This window comes from Nymphalis io, chromosome 17 (genome assembly GCF_905147045.1).
Source record: "Nymphalis io chromosome 17, ilAglIoxx1.1, whole genome shotgun sequence".
In the NCBI taxonomy this organism is placed as follows: domain Eukaryota; kingdom Metazoa; phylum Arthropoda; class Insecta; order Lepidoptera; family Nymphalidae; genus Nymphalis; species Nymphalis io.
The window spans coordinates 728343-742521 of record NC_065904.1 but is presented as its reverse complement, the minus strand read 5'-3'; the positions used below and the strand labels follow the sequence as shown (position 1 = coordinate 742521).

Here is a 14179-nt window from a genome sequence, read left to right as displayed (position 1 = left end):
ATGGCACACAACATTTTGTTTTAATTACTTAGTAAGTTTTTATTGCAGCATGGCCTATCGCAGGAAAAGGATTTTAATTGATATCACTCTTATATACAAAACTGCACCTTCACTAAATTCAATGATAAAAATGAAATTTATGGTATTCAACAGATAGTAAAACTGCCATATTTATAATTAATATTATTGTCCGATTTATAGTTGATCTTATTTATTCATCAAATATTGTGAAAGTGAAGATGCATTTGGCAATATAATTACAATACATTTTAAAATAATAATGGCTCGACTTCATCTTGTCAATCATACACAAAATGTCACAGAAATGTCAAAGGAATAATAATCATTAGGAACTATATACATTTATTATCAAATAATATTCGAGAAATCATGTCCAATATCACACTAATTTTGGTTTAATTAGATCGAATGGTTTGCGAAATATTTTAGTAAATTTTAAGTTTAATTACGGCCAACAGCGTCGGCGTTTGATACAATCAACCAACCATACAATGTCGGTATTGGCTACAATTTCGCGAATCATTGGTTTATTTGCAACATTTAAACCGGATGTGATTTCAAAAACATCGTGTTGTCCTCACTGGTCATAGACAATTCGGCACATGTTGGCTTCAAATATACCGGAGTGAGGGATTGTCATAAAGTATTATCATTTGATTGCCATAGTTATTACGAGCACTGGTAGGCAAATGTTATATTATATAGTTTATTACATTCAATAAAATATTGCCTGAGCCCTGTTTCTTAATCAATTCTCAATTTTTGAATAGCAACGGTATCAAAATTAAACATAATACCTTTTTTTTTTAATCATGGTTATAAAACAGAATAAAAATAAAACTGAATTAGAATGAAGTGATCAGAATATGTATGAGCTAGCTAGTGTCAATTCGCAATCTCTAACAGGAGGATGTGAGTGAAAGGCGAGCCGAAAACTCAACCGAGAATACTCCATTTTCGACGCCCATCCTCTCGCCAGAGCTGAGGGAACAAGTTTCTACGGAAACAACGACAAACATAAGCAATGACTGTGATACTAATGTAAGACAAAATTTAAACGAAGAAGACGATGTAGTATGTGGTAACGAGAATGCGGCCCATACAGCAGAAGCAGACAATAATCAAAGTGACGACACTGCTGAAAATGCTCAAGAAATTAGCGATAATCGAAATGCTAGTCAAGAAACAGTTGAATCGGATGTTAATGCAATCGACACTGAGTTACAATCAGGAGTCGAATCGCTTTTGAATGATACAGAGTCCAATGGAGACGTTGTCGACGATGATACTAGGACGGAGATAGAAGAAATTACCTTCGGTAGAGAGAGAACCCTGACTGAAGAAACGGGTGATGGGTCTGGGGAATCGTTGACCTTTGATGAAAATCACTTTAGTACGCCTACAGGAGGTGTAACTCCCGAAAGGAGGGCGTCGACCTCTAGACGGAGGAGGACGACAACAAGTTCTATGGATGACTCGGAGGTAAGCGGCGAGCGGGTTTGTGGGCGTGATAAGTATTGTGTAAAATTCATGTAATTTGACTGTGTGCGTTTATTTCTGCAAATATACAATTACACAATCGATGATCGACCATTTTAAATTAATATAGACAATAATATATAAAAAATAGAATTTATGCACTGCGTGTCATGGCCCAAGAACTCGCTTGTAACCACGATTGTGCTTTGGGCGATTGTCTATGAGTGGTGGACATATAGATGACGTTTTCAATACAAAGTTTTGTCACACTTCGGATTCAAATTGTCATTACATTGAAATAATACATAATAGTATTCTATATGTCCATGTTGAGGACATTGTGAAGGACAACAGGCGTTTGTGGCGTTGATTGATACCCGTGCTCCACGCTTTAGACTAACACGACGCTAACTCACCATTACTGATGGCAAACGAGCTCACACGAGTTACAAATCTCAATGGCTTGTGCTTTCATGTATATTCATTCGAAGCTAGTCTACATCGGCTAGTTATTACTCATGCCTGACATAAATCCTAAGCTAAGCTTTAAAGACATTGCATTTAATTATTACACGAACTAAAGATAGTATAAATACTTATATAATTGTTCGACATCATAAATATAGATGCCGTTAGCGTTTGGACTAATAGTTTCAAGTATAGTCTACAAAACTCTCATTAAATCAATCGATTCTTTGGTGTGTAACAAAATAACGTATTTTAAAATATTTCATTCAGTAACTTTTCTGTACACATGAAGTCTGCTGGAGTCATTTATCTATAGAAATAATATTCAAATATTTAGTTATTTATGTCATATATACATAAATAATTATTTGTTAAATTAGTTTTTAAGGTTACACGCAAGATCTCCGGGTCAGCCAATAGTTTATGGGATTTTTTTTCTGTAGAGAAGTGTCCATTAGCAGCAAACTTCGTGTAGTTTATAATTCTTGCCTCAGAAGGCATGTAAAGCGTTGGTCCTGCGCCTGAACTCTTGCCGATCGTGTCGGTTTGCCGTCCCAACGCCCAGAAGGACATCATCATTGTATCATATCAAAAAAACAATAATAAATTACTTGATTGTTCGAATTGTAAATTAAATGAGTTTGTAATTATCTATGATTTTGAATTCATCCAGTTTTTATAAAATTACGTGGCATTAGTGGTACAGGGTTGAATTTATTAATGGTTTTAGTGTAAACTCCGATACATTTCCTATTATTTTGTCTTTTGTCTTGCATGCCCTAGTAGCTGTAGATATTTTGATTGTGTGACGTTTGTGCGTGCTGTGTACATAGAATTATACATATTTTTTGCTATTTGCCGGATTTTTTTTTACCATATTATAGAAAATCGCTTGTTTACTCTTCTTAGTTTTGAAAAAAGGTAAAGTAAATAATTTTAACAAATTAATTGTTTTTTATTAATAATATTTTTTTTTAATATAAAATATTAAAAACAATATTTTTCAAATAAATTGAATAAAGTATACTTTTGCCTCTTACACGGAACACTTGCATGTAATCAAGATAAAGTCGTTCTTGCATCAGCTGACGTTTTTCAGGATGAAACTGACGGGTCCACGGATAGCACGAGGAGCAGCAGCTCAAGTAGCAGTCAGAGCCAGAATTTACCAAACAGTGACGGTTCGTATGAAGTTCTTTTAGACTGATTTATTTAATTTTGTTTTGTTGATCCTACCGTCAGTTTATCCCACGGTTTTCTAACGAGTATCATTATTTTATTTTATTTTAACAAAATTATAATTTTAGGTATAATAGATTACAATTTAAATATCATCATCAGCCGCATTCAAAGATTCAGCTCCATCGCTTGTGTGGAACTGACTTAACGCTCATTTGAAAATTTTGATCCACACATCCTAATAAGACAAGTAAAATAAAAGCTTATAAAAATGTATAATAAAAGGCATAAGAAAGATAACACAGTGAACATGGTTATTGACTTTTATGATGTTAATGGATTAGGTTTTTTTTCAATTTCTTATACTAGTGACTACATACTTGCCTTCTTCTTCTATATTTTATCTGGTGTGAGGGCAGCATAAGGCTAATGTTAATTGCCAGACATAATAATTTACTGTTAGGTAGACATTATAACTTTCGAATTTGTAAGAAGAACCGAATCGTGTTTATTTATAATAATAATAATATTTACACACCCAAAAGATACATGTACACAATTTGTTTGCAGTATAATCTAACTCTAGGGTTTTCATTTTCATTAGCAGCACTATTGGTGGATCTCTGACTCCAAAACTAATATAAATTGTACTATCAGAGTGAGCGATTCCTCGAAAATTCATTGCACACTAGATTAGATTCCTAGATACCTTTAAAGGCGTAGTAAAATATATATACATATATGAAAGAAAACAAGTGAAGACAAGAAGGAATATAAAACAATTAATAATAGTATGTTATTACGCGTGTTTTTGTATGTATATGTGTGTGTGTGTGCGTGCGTACGTGTGAGTGCGCGTGTGTGTGCTTGTGTGCATTTATAATTGTACTCAACATGCCCAAGATTTAAGCCTGAAATGCACAACAGATAAAATGTATTTCCAGGGTTGCCGCCTGGCTGGAGCATGCAGCGCGCTCCGAACGGAAGGATATTCTTCATAGACCACAATCAGAAGACGACAACTTGGATCGATCCCAGAACAGGTTAAATAAATACTGATACGGTACAGAATTCGTACTTATTAATAGTATTTTAATATTATTTACTAATTTATATCGTTTTAATGTAAGCTATTACAATTCTGTGTGAAAATAATTTAAAATTTAACACATTATTCTTCCCTATTCTGTGTAATTGTTTTTTATAAGCATATAGATTTGCTAACGAATTCCATCAACGCATATAACATTCAATAATATTGTACGAAGTGAAGTGCTAAGTGCGCGGTGGTGTGCAGGGTGCGCGTCGAGCCTGCCGAGCGCGGCGGCGGCGGGCGCGGAGGCGGGCGCGCCGGGCGCGCTGGGCGCGCTGGGCGAGCTGGGCGCGCTGCCCGAGGGCTGGGAGGAGCGCGTGCACTCCGACGGCCGGATCTTCTTCATCGACCACAGTGAGTGCGCCCCGCGGCCCCGCGGCCCCGCCCGCCGCTCGCAGCCCGTCGTAATACGTGTCCCTCGCCCGCAGACACCCGCACGACGCAGTGGGAGGACCCGCGGCTGTCCAACCCTCAGATCGCGGGCCCGGCCGTGCCCTACTCGCGGGACTACAAGCGCAAGTACGAGTACCTCAAGAGCCAGCTGCGCAAACCCGTACGTCCGCCCGCACATAACTATACGTGCTATCGATCTAAGTCTGTCCGACTCGTTGTAGTTGCCTCCGAATTTAGTGGTATCGTAGACAAACATTGACTATTTCTTACACCATCGATTTACCCCCCACCGTGGAACTTTACCTGTAATTTTACCATCTCACTCGAGACCTTACAAAACAAAGAAACACAAAGTATTACTGTTTGACGGTAGGATAACTGACGAGTCGGTGGTACCGATATCAACTTCTTTGAATCAGTGTAATATCCCCTGTGTTTAAGTTGTAGAGACTAACTTTATTTAATTTCATATTCTACTTTTTCCTTATTTAAATATTCATTTTCATATTAAGTTATTTATTATTCACAGAGCAACGTACCTAACAAGTTCGAGATCAAAGTTCGCAGAAGTTCGATCCTGGAGGATTCGTACCGCATCATCAGCTCAGTCAGCCGGCTGGATCTACTCAAGACCAAGTTGTGGGTGGAGTTCGAGTCGGAAGTGGGGCTTGGTAAGATCGCTCGGATTATTTATATTAGTGGTAACACTAAACTGTGTGCCCAGAACTTTTGGAATATATCGTGAGCCTAACAGACATCGTCAACATTATTAAAAGAAAGAATCCAATATGAGAGTGTTATTATGAAATACTTAATTATGGTAAACAAAACATTATCTCTTGCTACAAAGAGCTACTTTTATATAATAAATTAGTATTCGCCCGCAGCTTCTCCGACGTGTTAGGGGAGAGCAGCCGCTAGCCATAAATAAGTAGCCTAGTAGGCTGAATTCCAAGGAAGGACTCCTTGGGAGTTCAGCCTTGCTTCGTACTAAATTTTTATCAAAATCGGTTCAGTGGCTTAGCTGTGAAAGCAGCAGTACTTGGTATTGTTGTGTTCCGGTTAGAAGGGTGAGTGGTGGAGTGAAGGGTGACGCATTGGTGATGTAAGCGATTGTTAACATTTCTTACAATGCCAATGTCTACAGGCGTTGGTGACCACTTACCATCAGGTGGCCCATATGCTCGCCCGCCTTCCTATTCTATAAAAAAAATACTGACCAGAGACCTCGTTATATTTCTGTTATCTGTTAAAATATCCATGTAAGTTAAGTTGAAGACGATAATAGTGTCTGAGATTAATACAATGTACACGTGGGAGGGTAATTTTTCACCGTCTGAATGCGCTACGCATTTAGAGTAACATACATGACATAACAAGAGACATTTATCTGTTGCAACTGACTTATCAACTTACTCTTTCAGACTACGGCGGCTTAGCACGCGAGTGGTTCTTCCTACTGTCCAAGGAGATGTTCAACCCCTACTACGGTCTGTTCGAGTACTCCGCGATGGACAACTACACTCTGCAAATTAATCCGAACAGCGGCGTTTGTAACGAGGAGCACCTGAACTACTTCAAGTTCATCGGCAGAGTCGCCGGCATGGCCGTGTATCATGGGAAGTTGCTCGATGGTGAGTTAGTGAACATTTGTAGTAGCCTCTACAGGTGAAGCTGATCTAATCAATATAACACTGATAAGCATTACTTGTTAAATGACTACTTTATACGGCTCCATGGATCTGCATCCTGGGCCCAAAACCAGGCTGAGACTTTTAAGGCAAGGCGAAGGCGGCTAGTGCAGAACATTCTACCCGACTGTACTGGCCGTCGTCGCGTTTGGACTCTACTACCACTTACCATCAGGTGGAGTAGTCATTTGCCCTCCCGGCTAATATATAAAAAAAAATATTCCTGTTAAGTAATTCACATAAATATCAGTTTGAAATTTAATGGATTTGCGAATTATGTGAGGGAATAGAAAGTGTACATATATACGCATACGCATAAATTATAATATTTCCTGCGCATTTAACAAGCGCCTTGAGATTCTATTTTGGAATGTTCTTCGGTTTTTTGTTCGGATGTTTACGAGTAGTGAAGCGGTAGTAGCTTTAAGTTTAATTTTATCATGTTAAATAACTGTATTTTATTTGTGATTTCGTTTGAAAAATATATATTTGTCGATTTTATTTATTTCTCCCTCAAGCGTTCTTCATCCGTCCATTCTACAAGATGATGCTCGGCAAGCCCATCGAGCTCCAGGACATGGAATCCGTCGACCTCGAATACTACAACTCGCTCATGTGGATCAAGGTACGAATAGTTTTATCGCAATATTTATATAGCTGTTGTTATCGAATTCCTCGAGACGTCAAATTCAAATCAAATTACTGGTTGTAGTGCTTTGTGCAAGCTCGTCTGGGTAGGTACCACCCAGACGAGCCACCCACTCATCAGATATTCTACCGCAAAACAGCAGTACTTGATGTTGTTGTGTTCCGGTTTGAAGGGTGAGTGAGCCAGTGTAATTACAGGCACAAGGGACATAAAATCTTAGTTCCCAAGGTTGGTAACGCATTGGCTATGTAAGCGATGGTTGACATTTCTTTTAATGCCAATGTCTGAGGGCGTTTGGTGACCACTTACGATCAGGTGGCCCATATGCTCGTCCGCCTTCCTATTCTATAAAAAAAAACCCCGTACATCGTTTTGCATCGCCGCGGCACGGTACTGACCGGAGGAGGAGTTTTACTTCGAAGAATGTATTGTTTATGCTCAAGATTCAAACGTTAAACTTAGTATAGTTTACCATACAGTATGGTAAACCTAGTGCGAGTTGTTTTAATAATTCGATAGTGTTGACGTTTATATGTGATTCCGATTATTGTCACTAGATGGCGATGTTTTCATTGCAACCAAATAGCAGTTTACGTCAACGCTATGGAATTTGTAAAAAAAAAAACTCGCACTGAGTACTCTGTTGTATAAGTATAACATTGGCGTAATCATTACATACACGTATGTATATACAATGACGGACAATTGAGAGAATATTGCGTTATACTCTGTGTGCACTGTCCGTACTGTATAACTGACGATTCGTATATTTACTATGCAAAGACCTAGGTACCACCCACTCATCATATATTCAGATATCAAGTGAGTGAGCCAGTGTAATTATAGGCTCAAGTTACATGATATCTTAGTTACCAAGGTATATGGCACATGTTGCGGCTTCACTATCTATCATCGCGGGGTGCGGGGACGCGCCTACCAACTTAACTTCACTTGTCGTCTCGACTCGCGTGCGCGACACACATCAGTTCTTCATCTTATAATTATATTATCATTAATACAAGTATTCAATTTCCAAAGTCTTCGTTATTTTTACCACCACAAAAGCAGCTATCGAAGCCTAACAGCACATTATTAATGTAAAAAATGGTTAATATTTTCTAGGAAAATGACCCGTCGGAGCTGTACCTGACGTTCTCCGTTGACGAAGAACAGTTCGGGAAGACCATTCAGCGGGAACTGAAGCCCGGCGGTGCCAACATCCCCATCGACAACGAGAACAAGGATGAGTACATCAAGTGAGATGACATTTTTTATAAAATACGAAGGTAGATTGACAAGTAGGCCACTTGGTAAGTGTTAACCGTTGCGCATAGACATTTGCACTGCATACCTCTTGAGGTATTAATGCCAACCATAGGAATTATAAGAACGCGTGAATCTTAACCGATGATCGTAGGTTCAAACCCGGGCAAGCACCACTGAATTTTCATGTTCTTAATTTGTGTTTATAATTCATCTCGTGGTTGACGGTGAAGGAAAACATCGTGAGGAAACCTGCATGTATCTAATTTTATTGAAATTCTGCCACATGTGTATTCTACCAACCCATATTGGAGCAGCGTGGTGGAATAAGCTCCAAACCTTCTCCTCAAAAGGGAGAGGAGGCCTTAGCCCAGCAGTGGGACATTAAGAGGCTGTTACTGTATAGGAATTATACTTGTATGTTCCTGTACCTATCACAAGCTATATTGTAACCAGCGGCCGTAGATGTATATGCATTCGATTCGAGTCGAAAAATTTCTATCGTCTTTCATTCGCTTTCCAGTTTTGGTCACGTGACGTATCGTATTGGCTTATGTGTAAGTCCACTTTGCTAATTTAGTGTTTATCCCCTAGTTAATTATCCACGGTTCCCCCTCAGGCTCGTGATCCAGTGGCGCTTCGTGAGTCGCGTCCAAGAACAAATGTACGCGTTCCTCGAGGGCCTGGGCGCCCTGGTGCCGCTGCCGCTGTTGAAGATCTTCGACGAGAACGAGCTGGAGCTGCTGCTGTGCGGCATCCAGCACATCGACGTGCGCGACTGGCGTGCCAACACACTGTACAAGGGCGACTACCACGCCAACCATCTCGTGGTGCAGTGGTTCTGGAGGGTGAGTGCCGAAGTGCTATTTTAGAAGATACTTTTAAGATACACACAATTAATAGCATAATTGAAGATGATTTATTTTTCTTTAGTAATTAAAAAAATGACGTGCAGAGATCTAATAGTATTGAGCACAAAAACACTTGTTTACTTTTTTATTTACACCCACTTCAAAATAAAACTTGAAATGAAATAAAATTTAATTGTTCAATTTGACACTGATTTAAAAAATACAGATACCTTAAAATATATATAAAATTAATAAATACCACAATTATATATAAACAAATAAAGTAATAATAATAATAATTGCTAACTTCGGATGACACCCGCAGGTGGTGCTGTCCTTCTCCAACGAGATGCGCTCCAGACTGCTGCAGTTCGTGACGGGCACCTCGCGCGTGCCCATGAACGGGTTCAAGGAGCTGTACGGCTCCAACGGGCCGCAGCTCTTCACCATCGAGAAGTGGGGCTCGCCCGAGAACTACCCCAGGGCGCACACTTGGTTAGTTCTGTTCGAAGGTTGTTATAGTGCAGGCCTATATGCGCCCACACAGGTGGACTCTCATAAGGCGATGGGACGGCAAATATGAAACAACCGGAAACAATTCAAGCGCAGTAGTCTGCGGCCTTATATGTTAGCCACTAGACCATAAGCCATATATTTATATATATATGGATTCAGAGTAAACGATTAGTGATACATAAGATAATCCGCACTGGAGCAGCGTTGTATAAGCTCCAAACCTTCTTCTCAAAAAGGAAGAGGAGGCCTTAGCCCAGCAGTGGGACATTCACAGGCTGTTACGATTACGATTACGAAATAACTTTAAATTTTTGTTTTCAGTTTCAATCGCATTGACTTACCGCCCTATGAGAGCTACCAACAGCTAAGAGAGAAGCTCGTTAAAGCCATCGAAGGGTCGCAGGGCTTCGCTGGCGTCGACTGAGAACTACAGATCCTCGATATACTTATCAGTGCCCTGCAGTTATGAGGACAATATCAGAGAGGGCTAAATATATTTTAAATTCCTATATTTAACGTGAAATTCATTCGTTATATAATATTTTATATGGAAAGTAAGAGGTTTGAAACATTTTATTTAGTTTTTTTTATTTATATACATTAAATTTCATACTTAGTCTATTTAAAAAAATATATGTATACATTTCTTTTTTATGTCAAAAATACGAATCTTTTTTTTAATTGAACTATTCCGTTATTTATTTATAACTTAGACTCGGTGTTTTTTGTTCTTATATCCAATATAAATTTATCATTTTTAATTCAACATTTATAAAAAAAATTAAAAATATATCATATTGCAACACAAAATGTTAAATTAATTTAATTTCGGCCTTCCTTATAAACGTTGTTTAGTGTTTAGTTGAACACTGATTTGTCTCTTTCTCTCGTTATTGATTTGACATTAGAAAGAAGAAGACAGCATTGTTTAACTCACCCGCTAAACAACGTTTATATGCGTATTAATATAAACTAAATATTGTCAATATTAATAACAATGGTGCCATTTAGTGATGACTAAACATTCAATAGGGTTGCTAGATTGTATAATTGTATACGTGTATAATTTTAATGATGGTAGGCAGTGAACTCTACCAAGCCTGCTGGGTAGGTACCACCCACGTATTCATTGTGGTAAATAGCAATGCATTCCACCTTACGGGTTAGGTATTAAGAGCGAGTGAGCCAATGTAATTATAAGTACATAAAATTATAAATTTCTAATGCCTCTGATTGGTCCAATTCGAACATTGTCCATTTGTCTTCAAGGGGTTCATTTACTTCGCCTGCCTTATTGCTATCAATTAAAACAATGTATTTTTTTTTCTCAAATTATAAGAAATAAATAAATATTAGTACTATTAATATTTCTGGCAACCCTAAGTGTGAAGATGCATTTAAACAAGCGTAAATCATTTTCAATATTTTCATTATTTATATAAAATTACTAATTATAAAAATTTGAAATATATTTAAAACGTTATCGCAATTTGAACCTTACAGTTCAGTTCATAAGAGTGATATTAAAGTAGCCTTCATTTATATTAATATAAAAGTTAAAATTATACCTTAATTCATTGTATTAAGATGTACATTTGTTTGTCCTGCTTAGCTTATATACCACAAATCTTATGTAATTAATTATAACTATATTATATCCTATAAATAACTTTATAATTTCATATCAATTATTATTATTTAACACGAAAAAAGACAAGACAGGTTGAATTAAAACATAAAATCGATATTATCAAAATGTTTTTGAATCGCTTAAAACGCTTTCGCTTTAAATATTGCATTCAGCTGTTATATACAAATATAAAGGATAATTATTATATACCAAAATAGAATCAATGACGTCAAAAAAGTATATAATAAAATAAAATTCAAAGGCTGTCGAGATATTTGCAGCCGTTGAATTGAATACACAATGAAATTATATATTTCAATTGTTTCATTAAATTTCAAACCGTCTATATAAAGCAACGACTAGAACTTGATCAAAATCCCTTGAATATATATATATAAGCTGAATGTGATATTTTTTTTTATTATTTTCATATAAAAATTAATATAATCTGTATATAGTGTAGGTTACGGTGTAAAAAAAAATTGCTAATGTATAAAAAACAATTTTAGATTTTCAAAAGATCCATCTAATGGAGTGTGATGTGCCGAGATGTCGAGCGATTTTTTTTTTTTTTTCGTAAGCCGCGTGTATTTATTTAGTTAAAAACATATTCCGACCTTACTTCGTTCTTAAGTTATTTTATTAACTTAAGTTGTTTTACTTAAATCGCATAGTTAGGTTATGAAAATATTTTTTTAATAAATATTATTATTTTTAAGTGAAACTTAGTTACGGTTATTATTAACATCTTTATTTATCATTAAATATATGATTATTTTTTATCTGTTGTAATGCAATGTTCAATACATTTGTTTTTAATTGTAACAACAATATATAACATCAATACGGTATGAATTGTAAGCAAAAATAGCGAAATATTTCAATTTTATCCAGTTTTGAGGAAAATCTATTTATGAGGTTTCTTTGAGAGTTCGACGTCTATATGGAACATTCAATCTTCGAGTTTATATTCAATTAGAAAAAGAAAAGAAGCAATGTAGTCAATAAATTAATTTTATTTATATAAATTATTAAAAATATTCATGTTTTTTTTTTTTTAGTAAAAATCATACTGTCCGTATAACTGCAGATTTATATCCAGTTTCTGAATTGAAGTCAGATTAACTTATTTAGATTTAATCTGAACGCTCATTGGCCGCCTATCACGTCACCTTTCTGATTATAGCCAAATCAGTTTTTTATAAATAAACTTTGCAATCAGTATCCTAATCGAAGTCGTTAACCGAATAAATGGCGTGTTCTTTAATTGGATAGTATTATAGTCGTGCTATCCTTGTTTCATCCTCACATCAGAAAGAGATAGCAATATGTTTAGTGATAGTTTCATCGGCATTGGCACCAAACTGGCACTTTACTAATTATGTCGGATATTGGCTTAAAATTTAATAATGAATGGTATGAACTTTCGGCTTTACCAATAAACGTGGTTTAGCGGGTGATTAGTTAAACAATGCTGTGTCTTCTTCTTTCGTATGTCGAATCAATTATGATAGAAAGAGAGAAATCGTTATCCAACTAAACCCCCGCCAAACAACGTTTGTAAGTATATTTTTTTGAGAATATTGTACGGATAACTAAGTCGAGTCATATAGCCATTGAGTTCAAAAAATTACTATTAAAAATAATTATTAAATAATTTGGTGTTTCCATTCGTGTATAAACTCATTGCAATAAATTTATATAACGTGGGTAATAAATTCTTAATTATATTAGGCTTTTGGCATTGTATAAACAACTAATTTTTTCTGTTTCAATTCATTTTAGTTATTTAGTTAATGTTAAAATTAAAAGTTGGAACGTATTATTTCGTTGAATATGATTACAAAAGAGGTTCTTTGAGCTTTTTTTTTCTCGATCATTAAGTGTCATTAAAAATTTATATAAACGAGTAAACGGGTTTTGCTATGTATGGATAATATTATATAATAATAATAAATATTGTTTTTTATATAAAATCACAGTATTATTTATAAAAATTAATGAAATAGTAAAATGTAATAATTTATAATGAAATGTGGCATTAAGTTTTGTTTTTTTTTTTTTTATTTCTTCGAAATGATACGTTTATGGCTTAAATTGATAATGTATTGAATTTTTGTTAGTATGGTTTAATACGAACAATGTTTGGTGTTGTCGAAAAGATGGCTATTTTTATTACGACTGTACTTTTAACGAGCGTCTGTACATAGTTAATTGAAATGAAGGATTAATAATGCAAATAAAATATCGATTATATCGTTAATATGACTTTTTTTTCAATGTCCTCCTAATATATAATATAATAATATTAAATTAAATAATATTAAATAATATTATCCTCCAGACCGATTTCGGCCACGGCAGCCAATCTCAAGAGAGATTAGCCAACTGCACAGGAGATATTATAGTGCACGAATATGTGCGCTAACACAGGTGCACTCTCTATTCCCGAACTCTCATAATCCGATGGGCAATCCGACACGACCGGAAAGAGTTTAGACGCAGGATCAACGGCTTTACGTGCTTACCGAGGCACGGGAGTGTAAACACTTCCAACTTCCAGACTCCGGGCTGCTACTGAGAATTTTCTGACAGATAAACCCAATAACTTTTTTTTAGCCCGACCTGGGAATTGAACCCAGGACCTCCGGGTCTGCGGCCTTATATCAAGCCACTAGACCGACGAGGCAAACGTGGCAATGTCCTCCTAGCCATGGTATGTAGCCATGAAGAGATCCATAAGTAATGTAGGTCTCGTAATTCTTATATATTTATTATCCTACTAGCTTTTCTTCGCGGTTCACTCAAGTAATTCTCGTTCCTATGGGAATACGGGGATAAAATATAGCCTGCTACTCGCTGATAATGTAGCTTTCCATTGGTGAAAAAAAATTTGAAATCTGTCTATTGGTTTAGGCTTAAAAGCGTAACAAACAAACTCACTTG

At 36.2% G+C, this 14179-nt stretch overlaps 1 protein-coding gene across 6 annotated transcripts in view; it reads left to right on the top strand.

Moving 5' to 3' along the window:
* The window catches only part of LOC126774944 (E3 ubiquitin-protein ligase Nedd-4), a 29960-nt gene extending 16464 nt beyond the window's left edge, over positions 1-13496 (top strand). For 5 of the 6 annotated variants that reach the window (XM_050496615.1, XM_050496616.1, XM_050496614.1 and 2 more), the window contains 12 exons: positions 928-1503; positions 3068-3149; positions 4092-4190; positions 4445-4594; positions 4669-4793; positions 5163-5304; positions 6058-6267; positions 6843-6949; positions 8096-8229; positions 8856-9084; positions 9413-9582; positions 9925-13496. In XM_050496615.1, the coding sequence (XP_050352572.1) occupies positions 928-1503; positions 3068-3149; positions 4092-4190; positions 4445-4594; positions 4669-4793; positions 5163-5304; positions 6058-6267; positions 6843-6949; positions 8096-8229; positions 8856-9084; positions 9413-9582; positions 9925-10027 (2127 nt within the window). In that variant the 3' untranslated portion in view covers positions 10028-13496. The remainder of the gene's footprint in view (positions 1-927; positions 1504-3067; positions 3150-4091; positions 4191-4444; positions 4595-4668; positions 4794-5162; positions 5305-6057; positions 6268-6842; positions 6950-8095; positions 8230-8855; positions 9085-9412; positions 9583-9924) is intronic. The other variant, XM_050496619.1, reaches the window with a different exon arrangement.
* The last annotated feature ends 683 nt before the right edge of the window (positions 13497-14179 follow it).